General features: G+C 48.0%; 1 protein-coding gene across 4 annotated transcripts in view; it reads right to left on the reverse strand.

Moving 5' to 3' along the window:
- The window catches only part of Ulk4 (unc-51 like kinase 4), a 312,713-nt gene that overhangs the window by 256,353 nt on the left and 41,375 nt on the right, over nt 1-14,985 (reverse strand). For all 4 annotated transcript variants that reach the window (XM_059268917.1, XM_059268919.1, XM_059268918.1 and 1 more), the window contains exon 18: nt 2,958-3,065. In XM_059268917.1, coding sequence (XP_059124900.1) covers nt 2,958-3,065 — 108 coding nt within the window. The remainder of the gene's footprint in view (nt 1-2,957; nt 3,066-14,985) is intronic.

A 14,985-nucleotide genomic window follows, 5' to 3' on the forward strand; every position in this document is an offset into this window, starting at 1 on the left:
ATGTGTGGTGTGTGTTTGTGTTCACATATATATAGGTGTGACAGCCAGAGTCTGCACCTCCTACACTGAGGCAGAGTCTCTCACCTTTGAATCTGCACCTTCTACATCGAGGCAGAGTCTCTCACTTGAACCCAGAGCTCACTGATCCAGCTTGCTCTGGGAACTCTCACACTAGCGTTCTAGGTGGCCACCACACCCAGGTGGCATTTATGTGGCTTCTGAGGAGTTAAATTCTGGTCTTTACATTTTCATGGCAAGTCCTTTACCTGCTGAGCCATTTCTCCATGTCCCCAGACCCAAGTTCCCAGTGACTTTTATGTCACTACCCAGTAGATTCTTTAGTCCTTTCTCTTGGACCTTCAATGCCCTCAGCCCCAGCGATGCTCCCTCTGCGCAGAGATCCACTCTGCTCCTTCCTGGCTTGTCCTCGTAGAACCTGGGAATCTCATTCTCCATCTAATCCCTTCATTAAACCAGAGCAGACCTAAGAGCCCATCTTAACACCTTAGGAGGTCTCCTTGCTCTTACGTAGAGGTATCTGTCTGCACCAAGGGGGCCTCCCCCATCTCCCCAGCCTCCTCATTCCTTCCCTGCCCACCCCAGGGCCTGCATACAATATATGCATTTCTTTATTCATTCATGTATTCATTTATTGATTCATTTGTGGTCCTGGAGACTGATCCCACTATCCCACACATGCTAGGCTGTATCCCCAACCCTAACAAGGCATTTAACTAACATGTACTTAGAGAGGAAACTTCTAAACAGCCACACAGCCATGACGAGGCAGTGCTGAATAAAGATCAGAGACAGAAACGCATACTAAAGAAAATAAATAAATCAAGATAGAGATGGGTGTTACAAAGAAAGTCCAGGAGGAGAAGAGGCTGGAGAGGGTGCAGGCCAATCAGGAGCCAGGGAAGGCTATCTATGTCCTCTCGAGGTGTCATGGGAGAAATACAGGTATCATGGGAGATAATGGCACAAGCAGGAGAAACTGTATACACAGATGCAGGGCACAGATGCAGGGCACAGGTGCAGGGGCACAGGTGCAGGGCACAGGTGCAGGGACACAGGTGCAGGGGCACAGGTGCAGGGCACAGGCGCAGGGCACAGGCGCAGGGCACAGGCGCAGGGGCACAGGTGCAGGGCACAGATGCAGGGCACAGGCGCAGGGCACAGGTACAGGGCATAAGTGCAGGGACACAGGTGCAGGGCACAGGTGCAGGGACACAGGTGCAGGGACACAGGTACAGGGCATAAGTGCAGGGACACAGGTGCAGGGCACAGGCGCAGGGCACAGGTACAGGGCATAAGTGCAGGGACACAGGTGCAGGGCACAGGCGCAGGGCACAGGCGCAGGGGCACAGGTGCTGGGCACAGGCACAGGGGCACAGGTGCAGGGCACAGGTGCAGGGCACAGGCGCAGGGGCACAGATGCAGGGCACAGGTACAGGGCACAAGTGCAGGGCACAGGCGCAGGGGCACAGATGCGGGCACAGGCACAGGGGCACAGGCGCAGGGCACAGGTACAGGGCACAAGTGCAGGGCACAGGCGCAGGGGCACAGATGCGGGCACAGGCGCAGGGGCACAGGTGCAGGGCACAGGTACAGGGCACAGGTGCAGGGGCACAGGTGCAGGGCACAGGTGCAGGGGCACAGGTACAGGGCACAGGCGCAGGGGCACAGATGCGGGCACAGGCGCAGGGGCACAGGCGCAGGGCACAGGTACAGGGCACAAGTGCAGGGCACAGGCGCAGGGGCACAGATGCGGGCACAGGCGCAGGGGCACAGGTGCAGGGCACAGGTACAGGGCACAGGTGCAGGGGCACAGGTGCAGGGCACAGGTGCAGGGGCACAGGTACAGGGCACAGGCGCAGGGCACAGGTACAGGGCACAAGTGCAGGGCACAGGCGCAGGGGCACAGGTGCAGGGCACAGGTACAGGGCACAGGTGCAGGGGCACAGGTGCAGGGCACAGGTGCAGGGCACAGGCGCAGGGCACAGGTACAGGGCATAAGTGCAGGGCACAGGTGCAGGGGCACAGGTACAGGGCATAGGTGCAGGGCACAGGTGCAGGGCACAGATGCAGGGCACAGGTACAGGGCATAGGTGCAGGGCACAGGTGCAGGGGCACAGGTACAGGGCATAGGTGCAGGGCACAGGTGCAGGGCACAGGCGCAGGGGCACAGGTGCAGGGCACAGATGCAGGGCACAGGCGCAGGGCACAGGTACAGGGCATAGGTGCAGGGCACAGGCGCAGGGGCACAGGTGCAGGGCACAGATGCAGGGCACAGGCGCAGGGCACAGGTACAGGGCATAGGTGCAGGGCACAGATGCAGGGCACAGGCGCAGGGCACAGGTACAGGGCATAGGTGCAGGGCACAGGTGCAGGGCACAGCAGGGCAAGGCAGGCTAGAGACAGGAAAGTTGAGGAAACAAAATTTCAAAAATATAGTGAGAGAAACCTATCAGAATATCCAAAGCTCACACGTGAGAGATGACAGCCCATAATCTGTCAATGTTCACTCAGTAACAGTCTTTATAACACACTGGTGAACAGCGAGTAGCCCCTGCGAACTTCAGATACTGCAATTCTTCATCCTGCCATCAAAAGTTCCCACAGTCACAATAATGTCTGCACAAAGTAGTGTCTCATTTAAACAGGGGTGGCGCTCTTACTGTGAAAGCAACATCTTCTCCTGCCTGAAGTACTTAAAAACACCAACAACCTGCTGAGGGCTTTGAGCACTTCAGTCTTTTCATTTTAAAATATGGTTGAGAATCTCCTAAGCTAAAGGAGCTTGGGCAGTGTGGGAGGGAGGCAGGGCAGAAAGAGATACAAGGATCACAAAAGATCTCCTCCCTAGAAGTGGACAGTATCCTAAGGCCCTGAATTATGCTCTAAGGGAAGAAGTGAGGAGGTGACCAGGGTCAGAGTTCACCGGCCAGTCTCACCTGAGTGGCTACGAGGTAGATGAGCTGCCCAAGGCTGGGCAGGAGGCACTGCTTCAGTTTGCTGCTCCTGAAGTTCTCCCGGATTAATTCCGTTAAGAGTGTGATCGCCTGCAATGGGAAAGGTGTGTCAATTAGGGGTGCCTTACAATACAGGGCACTGCATCTGTATTGTGGGGACACTGGCTAACAAGACACCTTCAAACACCAAAGTGTGACTGATACGCAATAAACTGTGTGTTCTTAATGTTTTCACTAGTGTGGGTGTACGTGCACACATGCACCTGCCACAGCACATGAGGAAGAGGACAGCTTTCGGGACCTGGTTCTCTCCCTCCACTGTGGGCTCTGGGATCTAACTCAGGTTCACTTGGTGGCAAGCTCCTCTACCCACTGGGCCCTCTCGCCGGCCCCTATAAAGTCTGCAGTGAAATACATTTGGAAAGTGTCTGCGACTGAGAAATCCTCAGTTCCCAGTGCTCTTCGAAGGTCCTTTGGTAATCCCAGACAATGGTCTTCTCTTTGCCACTCGTTTGTAGTTCATAGTCTCTAAAGATTATGTACATGTGGCCATATTCTGCGCATCTTTTTTCTGGCCTTTGTATTCCTGCACTTGAGATTTTCCTGTGTTGTTGTACATATTGATAGTTCATTTTTTTCTGCTCTCACATAATATTCCATTACACAGATGTGCCACAATGTGAGTTCCATATCTGAGGTGCTTATTGAGGGAATCAGGTGGTTGTGACGTCTGCCCCAGTGTGACATCATTCTTCTGTCATCTTCTCATCCTCATGGACTGTCATTAAGTACCACCCTCAATCTTCTGAAACTGCCAGTGCTCAGAAATTTGTTATCTACAAAGTTAGCAAATTGGGCACTAACAAATTACCCTAAATGATGATGGAAGTACGTATTTCTAAAGAGAAAGCAAAGGATGAAATAAGGAAAGTTGGAGTGTAGAGAGGAAAGCAAAAGAAAGTAGGAAATGCAGAGGTGAAGTGAACAGGCTTCCCTTCTCTTATACATTCTAAATTATGTTTGATGGCTAAGGCAAAAATCATAAAACTACATTTAGACAATTATACAAAAAACAGTTTAAAGGGAGGAATTTTCTATACCCGACTTGAACTAGTAAAATAATGACACTAATGGACTTTGATATGTTGGTATAAAGACCTAGGAGCAACTACTAAAACAAAATCTACACAACAGAATTCAGTAACGCCACAGGAAAAAGGTCAAAATGAAATTGCAAGTTCAGCAAACTCCAAGAAGGTAGTAAAAAGGAAACTAAGGAATTTAAGACAGACAGAAAACAAAAGTCAATTGTTACACATATGATCAAATATTTCAGTAATTACATTAAATGTAAATGACATAAATACAGCAATTAAGAGACAGAGACTAGAAAAGTAGAATTAAAACAAAGTATGACCCAACTAGAAGCTGCCTACAAGAAACTCACATGCATGGACTGTGAAAAACAAAAAAGATGTAACAGCAGCAGTGAATGGGATGTGCAAGGGCTGTATTGATAGCAGAGATTTTGGAACAAACAAACCTGTTAGAGACTAAGAGAAACTTTATATGATAGTAAAGAAGCCAATTCAACAAAAAATACATATAGACATACATATATACAATCATCACATACACAGACAGATATGCACATACTGCTTACACATACACATATATACATAAATAAATCATATATATCCATATATTACATACAAGCATACATAGATCCTATACACACACATACATATACATATATGTGTATATATATATATCATAAACAGAGGTATATATACACATATGTTCACACATATACATACACACATGTATATATACATGCATACATCATGCACCAGACATGTATACACATAAATGTTCACATATATATACGTATGTATATATACATGCATATATCATATACAAACATGTATATATACATTTTCACATATACACATGTACATCATATGCAAAGACATATATACATGTTCACACACATACATATACATGCATCATAAACACAGGCATATATACACATATACGTTCAAATATATACATATATGCATGTATGCATCTACATGAATGTATCATACACACAGACATGTATACATCTACGAGACTACCGAGATACAGACTAGAGTGAGGATTCACAGAGGCTAGGACTGTGTGTGAAACTACACAACAATGCTTCAAAGAAACACAAGGCGATCTCACTACGGGGAGAGTTGATGTTCAGGGTGAACAGGAAGGCAGCCACAAACAGCCCCACAAGAGGAGGTCCAGCCAACGTGACAAACCCACAGGACGACTCAGTGAACTCAAACCGACCACCGGCATAAGCTTAAACTACAAACTGTCTGGAGAACGATCACGGGGACAGTAACGGCCGATCTACCATCAAAGGCATGGAGAAACTGCACCGAAGAGGCAGATGCCTTCCAAATGCAGCACCACAGATATTAGGGAAATGCAAACTAACCCCCACATGAGACAATGTTGCACGCCTATCAGAACAGCTAAAATACAACCCAGAGGGAGCATCAGAGCCAACTGGGGTGGTGAGAAGCCACATCACCCACACCTTGACAGCGGGTGTGAATCAGGGAAGACATGCTGTGAACCAGCTTGGCTTCTTTAAAAATCAAGTGTGTACTGCAGCACACATGTATAGGCAGAAACAAGAATGTCATGAGTTCAAGGCCAGTCTGTGCTGTATGTAAAAGCACATCAGAGGCCAAAGGCTGAGGGTGTAGCACAATGGTGGACCCTTTGTCTGGCATGCAAAGGTGGTGGGTGCCATCCCCAGCACTGCAAATGAATAAATAAATAATAAACAACTGAAAAGAAAATTTAAAACTTGGCCATTGTTTTCCCTGAACATTTACCCTAGAAAAAGAGTTTATAAAGAAGCCTGTTTCTAGGAATTTTATTTGTAATTCTCAAAATAGGAAAGGACCGAGATGTCTGTCAAAGGGCTAACAGTTAAATACAATGTGGCACGATTGCTCCATGGAAGCTGCTTCAAAAAACAAAACGGGAGCCACCTACTGATGCACAGCCATGCAGACAGAGCACAAGAACACTTCGCTGCAGGAAGAAAAGCCAAAGGCCACAGCCGGTGTGCTCTCTGCACAGTACTCTCAAAGGGGAAAAAAAGGAGACACGGGGAGGCCTCGCGGCTCCGGGCCATGAGTGCACATGCAACAGAAAAGACAGACGTGGTCCTGAGGCTCTGGAGGACCCCTGAAACACTGAAACCACTTTCCTTAGTGGTCTCTAGGTCAACACCCCAGTGCTGCCACTGGGAGTACACCCAGTGTCTGTAGAATTTCTACAGCTGCATGAAAATCAGTAATAACCTTGAATTAAAAGGCTAATTTTTCACAAAATCGAACATATCCTACACTCAAATCTCAGGTTGGGCTTTCTGTTCCCTAACTAGCTGCTGGGATTTACAGCATCTCTCCACTTTATAATCCACTGGTGTTTGCAGAGGTAAGTGCCCCTGGAAATTGAGACCATTTTCATGCTGTGTGCCCTTAAAGCCACAAACCTGAGGGACTGTAGCCAGCATCTTGTGAACACAGTGTCTACACAGATGGTGAGTTACTCCAGTGACCACACTGAACCTATAGAAGGTCAGTGTGGGTAACCTTTAACATACCCCTGCAATATCATGTTATTGGTTTCCCATTTATCTTTAACTCAGTAGTTAAAAGCACTGGCAGCTCTTCCAGAGGATGGGATTTCAATTCCCAGCATCCACATGGTGGCTCACAACTGTTCTAAATCCAGATCCAGGAGGATCTGGCTCCCTCTTCTGGCCTCCTCAGGCACTGCACACACATGGTACACATGCATATATACAGGCAAACACCCATACATATAAAATAGTCAATTCTTTTTAAAAAGGAAAAAAAAAAATGAAAAAATGGAACACATGAAAGGGCAATAAGAAGAGGAAAACAGGGGCTGGAGAGATGGCTCAGTGGTTAAGAGCACTGACTGCTCTTCCAGAGGTCCTGAGTTCAATTCCCAGCAACCACATGGTGGCTCACAACCACCTGCAATTAGATCTGGTGCCCTCTTCTGGCCTGCAAAGACACATGCAGGCAGAACACTGTATACATAATAAATAAAATAAATCTTTAAAAAAAAAAAAAAAAGAAGAGGAAAACATTTTTTGTTGACGGAGGTACAATTGCATTTGAAAAAGGCTATCAAAAAGCAGAGTGAAAAGGAAAAATGAGTTAATTCTTCTTACACCTTCCTACCTGAGTGTGCTGTGCTCTATGAAGTGGTCCTCTGAGCTCATGTCACATGGCCTCACACTCATATAAAAGAGAATGCAATGTCAGAACCCAGATGGCACCCAGGCTACAGCCCTTGCAGCCAGCGGCCCTCCCTATAACAGGTGACACATGCTCCCACTCTAGTGAGCACAGCCAGCGGCCTTTCCTCTCACAGATGACATAGGCTCCCACTCTAGGGAGCACAGCCAGCGGCCCTTCCTCTCACAGGTAACACGGGCTCCCACTCTAGTGAGCAGGGTGTCAGGACCTCTCTCACCTGGGGAAGTGAGTTTACCACAGAGTGGTTATTGATGGTCACACATTCTGCCCCAACCCCCTTTCCTGCCTTCTGCCTGGAAAACAGAGAGCCTGGCTGCAGGCTTGTGCTGTCAAACCTCCCCCATCCTCAGGAAGGGATAAGAAGAGACCCTCACTTATGTCATGTGGGTCCTAAATCCTCTCCTCAGAGCACCCCATACTGTTTGTTGGCTGTATGTCTGCCCACGGCATTGATAACCCTTCGTATTCCCCAACAATCCATTTCAGTGCCTCTCTTGAACACACATCTGAGACCTTTCGATACATACACACAATAAAATAAATATAAAAACACTTTGTAAACACTGTGTAGCACTGAACCTTGCCATGCAGATGAGGAGATCAGCTATGACAAAATCCCTTTGCCCACTTCTGGCAGGTGGCAGGCAAAATATTCTAAATGTCCTCCTACTGGGATTATTTTATGTTATATAAACATGATAGACTCACAGCTGAGCTGGCAGAGAGAGAGAGAGAGAGAGAGAGAGAGAGAGAGAGAGAGAGAGAGAGAGAGAGAGAGAGAGAAGGTAAAAAACAAGAAACTTCAAAGACCAAAATGAGACAGAAAAACAGAGAGAGGGAATAGGGAACCCGTAAGCATGGCCAGCACACAGGCAGCTTTCGCTCAGGAGCACAAAGAGCGAATCTTGATGACTTTGAAATGACTTTTGAAAAGGAACAAGAGACAAACCCCAGGGCTTGTCCTTAGTGTGTTATCACACAGACCATGGACATCAAGATGGGACCCCAAGGCTGTATGAATAAGAAATGGGCCAGTCTGCAAGAGAGAGCCAAGAAACAGGACTCTGATGTTAATGGAAGCAGCAAGGGAACGTTTCCCCGAGACCCCAGCAAGCAGGCATCGATGGCAAAAGCCCCCACACTTAGAACCTCCCTCTGCCCCAGGGACTAAGCCACAAGGGTGGGCTAGGCTGGCCACCTCAAACATGATTCGGGCTCCTGAGGTCAGAGAGCTTGGATCTCCAGGACCTCTTACAGCCCAGAGTGTGTGCTGCAGCCAGCGGTCAGGTGACACCAGGCCAGGGTCACTGAACCAGGGCTCATTTGGCCCACACAGTGGGGTTATGAGCTTTCAAATCTGCAGCTGCCTGCATCTACCTGCAGGGAGTCCTAAGAGGTCTGGGATAATCCTTGACAGAATTGTTCTGAGTACCCAGAACGCTAATGTGCCACCAAGGTGGAGGAACCCTGGCCTGAAAGCTGAGGTAGCTGGGAATGCAGGGGTGCTCCAGAGTGTGGCCTTCCCTGTCACCCTCTGAACCACCCTGCAGAAGTGGGCCTGGAGGACATGCCTTGGTGTGGAGGGCACCGGCCTGAAGAGCTCCGAGGGGCCCAGCCTTGCAGGCCAGAGATAAAGTGGAAGACGCTGACAGTGAACTTCACGGTTGTGTCTGGGTCAGGTCTCCCGCTGTGCCATCCAGAAGGACCCTGGTCATTGACCACCAAACCATCTCATCATGTTAACTCCACCTGGTGAGCAGGATCCTGCATCACCGGACAGTTGGTAAGAGACAGACCTTGGAAAAGCTCATGGTGTGCGGCACTGCCAGTGACCTCAGAGACCCACATGGAGCACAAGAGACTCCTCCTTCCAAAGAGAGGGAAGGGCCTGGAGAGACGCTTTGGTGGTTACAAACACTTGCTGCTCTTACAGAGGACCTAGGTTTGGTGCTCAGCACCCACGTCAGGTGGCTCACAGCTACCTGTAATTCCAGTCCCATAGGATCTGATGCCCTCGTTGACCTATGCAGGCAGCCGGATACAGGTGGTGCACATATAAACAGGGAGGCACACACACAAATGAAAATACAAAATAATAAATAAAGGCTGGGTAGTGGTGGTGCACGCCTTTAATCCCAGCACTTGGGAAATGCAGAGGCAGGTGGATCTCCGTGAATTCGAGGGGTTCCAGGAAAGGCACCAAAGCTACACAGAGAAACCCTGTCTCGAAAAACCAAAACAAACAAACAAACAAAATAATAAATACAAATAATACAAAATAAATAATACAAAAAAATTCAGCTGGGTGGTGGTGGCACACACCTTTAATCTCAGCACTCAGGAGGCAGAGGCAGGTGAATCAATGCCTGTCTGGCCATAAAGTGAGTTCCAGGACAGCCAAGGTTACACAGAGAAACTCTGCCTGGAAAAACCAAATAGATAATACATAAATAAATATTAAAAGACAAGTTATCGAGCTATGTGCTGGCCTCCACGATAAGGAGGTCCAACACTGGGTGAGTCCCTTTGGTTTTTGGAGTCCCCACGCTCTTGCTCATCATTGGTGAGCCTGCCAGTTTTGAGAGAGCATGGCAGCAGCCTCAATGCACACACCATGCTACTGGAACCAACTTCTGACAACAGAGACCCTGCATATGACCCAGGGAAATCTCTAGTGGCCCAAGCCAGCCTGGGCCTTGTCAATCTTCCTTCCACAGCCCTTTCTCCATTTGGAAATCAGCAGCCAGCTGCACGACTCTGGAATAAGATGGAACACAGCCACCACTATGCACTGGTGTTACTGTAACGAGGGGCAGGTCACAGCCACCCGTCAGTGCAGCGGAGATCACAGGCCGCGTCTCTGCAATCCACCCCCCAAAAAGGAGGCCCAGAAAGACAGTGGGAAAGGAAGCCCTGAGAACCACAACCTTGGGATTAACACATCTATATCAGACAGAAATGAACTACAGGACAGAGCCATGCCAGTTCTGGGGGCCTGCAGCCAGTGGATCAGAAGCTTTGAGCAAAACTGCGTTTGAATATGTTTAAATAGACAAACAAGAAACTGAAACAGTATGGAGGAAGCTCTTCCATGAGAGCACATTGTGGAGACTTCACATGAGTGACCACCAGAGGGCAGACATGGTCAGCTGGACCTGGCCAGCATCCTTCATCAGGAGCCCCAGGCCTCCTCTGTCAGCTGGAAAACAAGGCCTGTGGCCATCCCTGCTGACTGAGCTCAGGCCAGATCTACCATCCAGATGGCCACCTCCACCAAGCAGCTCACCCTGGGTTCCAACCGCACCACAACCACCACAGACCACAAAGTAATGACAATTCCAACCTCACTCACCCGCAGCGGCCCACAGCGGGTCACTGCCCTGGCAAATGAGTCCTGTGTATTGACTCCGGCTAAACAGTCTCACCTCACCATGGGTGGGAGGCTCTGACTGGGATGGTCCCTTCAGGAATGTGTGCCTTCTGGCTTTTCACTTTCAAACGCCTGAGACCCCCAGAAAGGGAGGGGTAGTATCTGCCTACATCTATGTCCATCCCTTCCTGCTAGCCACACAAGGAACACATGTGTGGCTAGCTGATAACAAAGCTTCCTTGTTTGAGTCACTTAGCTCTTTCACGACTTCCCAAACCATTAGTTTCATCTTTTTTTTTTTTTTTTTTTTTTTTTGGTTTTGGTTTTGGTTTTGGTTTTTTGAGACAGGGTTTCTCTGTGTAGCTTTGCACCTTTCCTGGAACTCACTCTGTAGTCCAGGCTGGCCTCGAACTCACAGAGATCCACCTGCCTCTGCCTCCTGAGTGCTGGAATTAAAGGCGTGTGCCACCACCGCCCAGCATTAGTTTTATCATTTTTAATTTCAGTTAGCTCTACTCAAGTCAAAGAGGTCTGAAAAGATGACTCTGTGACCTCAAGTCCGACAAACTGAGTTTGATCTCCAGGACTCAAGCAGGAAGGAAAGAACCAACTTTTCCCTCGACTTCCACACCTGTGAGCCCACACAGACACACACATGCACCAATAATTTCTTTTTAATTTAAGAAATTGTTGGAATCCCCAAAGATAACGTATCCAAGTGCCAGTCCACATAGGAGAACTGGCCTCCGATACCCCCTTCCTGACCGCACTCTTTCAGGACAGCTTTCAAGAATCAGTTCTCTCCTTCCACCACACGGATCCTGGGGGTTGAACTCAGGTCATAAGTCTTGACAGCAAACACCTTTGCCCTGCTGAGCTGTCTCGCCTGCCCCAGTGACATGTGTGGGAACAGCACATACCTACTCACCACAGAAACGTTTTCTGATGGAGGAAGGTTAACTCTGTCATGTTATTAAAACTGGGTCTTCTGGATGATGATCTAAAAGCTACAGTACAAAGACCCTCACACCAATACTACAATTGTGAGTCTGCGGGGTGGAGAGCAAGACAGCCTGTGCTACCCACTCATTATCATATTCTTAAAGGCTGGACCTTCAACTCTCCCTCAAATAGTGGGAACTGAAAGGCGTCTCAATTTAAATTGCAATTGTTTTCTGCTTTGGGGATATGTTCTCATGATGTCCGAGCGATTCCTTCAGCTGCTGGGTCCCTCTCCGTGTTCCTTCCATCTACTGCAGCACCAAATGCAAACAGGTGGCTGCCTAGGCTTTGGGAACAGCTAGTTACACTGTGTGCAGACTCTCATGCCTCCCGATGCTGCTCTGAGGACACAACAGAGGGGCCCTCCCACCCAGGCGACAGGGACAGAGGAGTCAGCCAGAGCCACAAACACAGAAGTCAAACTCATTCTACAAGATGCCAGAGAAGAAATTAAGGCACACTGTCCATACGAGAAACCAAGAAGTGTGCCTTGTAAGAATTATTTGCTGTGAGACACTTAATACGAAAGTGACCCCTGATGTGGCAGTGGCCAATGACAGGAACATCAGGGCTCAGCACAGACACGGACCAAGAATGTTTTACAATATATACGTTTTACAAATATATATGTGATGATTCAACTCCTGCTTTATCATTTTCCAGAAAACCCAAAAAGAAATGGAAAAAGATCAGAATGGGTACTGATGGGTACTGAAATTAACATAGCTGCATAAACGCAGAAGAAACCGATTGTGTCCATGTTACTGGAGCTTTTCAGCTGATGGAGTGTCTGTTTCTCAGGACAGGCTGCCACCACTGCTCTTGGTTGCCCACCAGAACTTGATGGTAAGACCCTGGGACTGAAGACACCTCACACACGTCACAGGACATGAAGAAATCTAACTGGTGCTGACCAGGAGGCTTCCTCCCTGCCATCTCACCCTCACAGTACCAAGAAGTGCTATGCAGGCTGCTGGGGGAGCCGTGAACACCACCAACAGCAGTAGTGACTGACACAGTGAGAGAGGCCACGGGCGCAATAGCGGCATGAATGTCTCGGGGATAACCAATGCTTTCTGATTGGCTTTAAGGCCTGATCCACATTCAGGAGGAAACACATACCTGTTTCTGCACATCTGAGCAAGAACCCATGGTTGGGGAGCTCACAGGTCCTAGGAGTTAACCTACTACCATGAGTCTCCTAACTGGACATTGCTGTGGATATCGCTCTCTGTGCTGTGACTGTGTTGCTCTGATTTGGTTGATAAATAAAACTTTGATTGGCCAGTAGCTAGGCAGGAAGTATAGTATAGGTGAGACAAGCAGAGAAGAGAATTTTAGGAACAAGAAGGCTGAGTCAGGAGTCGCCAGCCAGACACAGAGAAAGCAAGATGTAAAGATATCAGTAAGCCACGAGCCATGTGGCAAGGTATGGATTTATAGAAATGGGTTAATTTAAAATGTAAGATCTAGCTAGCAAGAAGCCTGAGCCATTAGGCCACACAGTTTTAATTAATATAAGCCTCTGTGTGTTTATTTGGGTCTGAGTGGCTGCAGACCGAGGCAGGACTGGAGAAAACTCCAGCTACAGGACATAGTATCAAAATGCCTTCTAAATACTTACCTTTATACCAACACATTAGTGCAGCACTTGCCTTCATCAGAGAAGCTTCTATTGCAGTGGACATCAGTAATGCAGAGACTCACAACTTGTCAAAGTGGAGAAAACAAGTGACTGTGGAGTGCTCAGCCCTAAATGGGACTCTGTATCATTCCCACCCCAACACGCTAAGGCTCACTAGGCATGGTGGAAGATGATGGAGAGTTGTAAGAGCCAGATGTCAAGAGAGCTGGGCAAAGCAGTGTGTTGTAGACAGGGCAGGACTGTGCTCATCAACTCACCACAGCTGTCGTCATCTGCACAGCTCAGTCAGCGTGCTGGCATGGAGTGGGCCGGGTTCATGAGCCCCCACCCCGTAACTGAGGCTATGGACAAATGATGGCTTTGGGGGCAAGGAGAGTCAGTTTTCTTTACAGATGCAGGCCCTATAGGCCAACCACACGCCCTTTAGTCCACAGACAGCACACACTGGATTTCATGGGACTGAGAGAGAGAGAGAGAGAGAGAGAGAGAGAGAGAGAGAGAGAGAGAGAGGACAAAGCTGAGGTAGGAAGCTAGGAATGGGGATGAATATGATCAAAACACATTGCATGACATTCTCAAAGAATTAATGAAATATATTAGTGTCTGTTTGCTCCATGCTTTTTTTTTTTTTTTTGGTTTTCAATAACTTCGTGTCCTGCCCCCACCAGCTCACTGAAGTATAATTAACTAATTGAACACATTTTCAACAGAAAGTAAACAAAAGCTTGTTTACCAGAAAACTCCAAGGGCAAGTTCACTGGAATTAGCCACACCAGGGGCTGTAAATGATCACACCAGCCACAAGTCAGGCCCATCCCAAGCACCTTCAGGTCACATTTTATCCTGCACTTCCAAATGTCATTTCTTGGTTTGCTGTAGGGGGGTGTTTGGAAGATTTATATAGCTATATTGTCATAAATAGAAAAAATACTTTTATAATCAGAATATTTACAATAATAAATGCTGCAAAGAAAAACTGTAGAGGAAACTGGGTTCAATTGTGTATATGAAATGCAGGTTTCCCCAAAAGTGTGGCACACACCACTCAAGCCCCAAAGGGGTTTCAGGCAGAGAATTATGTGAGGCTGTGCAAAGTGACGGCCAGGGACCCAAGCGTGGCCTAGGAAAACAGCTCAGCGCTTAAGCACACCCACTGCTCTTGCAGAGCCTCAGGTTTGATTCCCGGAACCCACACCAAGCGGCTCACAATCACCTGGCAATCCCAGCTCCAGGACATCTGTACTCACACACAGACACACAAATATGCTTAAATAAAAATAAAATTATATAAATCGTAACTATAAATAAGCTGATGTTTTCTTTAAAATGCCCCAGCAAGAAAGAGGGGTAAGAATGAAAAGGGAGCGGGGAAGAAGCAGGAGACAGAGGAAAAAGCACGGCCAGGTGTCGACAGCTACCGAGTGAGCTGCCTCAGTCTACCCACGCCACTTTTGTTTTGAAATTTTCCAGAGTAAGAAACCATCCATGAAAGGGTTAACCTGCGCCATCAGTTCCAGGGCTCACAGTCACGTGTTCAGCACCCTAATGCATCCACTGCCTTGCTGAAACTAAACACATGGACCACACACCAGGGCTCATCCTGTTTCACAAGAACCACAAGGGAGGCCTCCAGACTGGTCAGCACAG

The sequence above is a fragment of the Peromyscus eremicus genome, chromosome 7 (genome assembly GCF_949786415.1).
Source record: "Peromyscus eremicus chromosome 7, PerEre_H2_v1, whole genome shotgun sequence".
Taxonomy (NCBI): Eukaryota; Metazoa; Chordata; class Mammalia; order Rodentia; family Cricetidae; genus Peromyscus; species Peromyscus eremicus.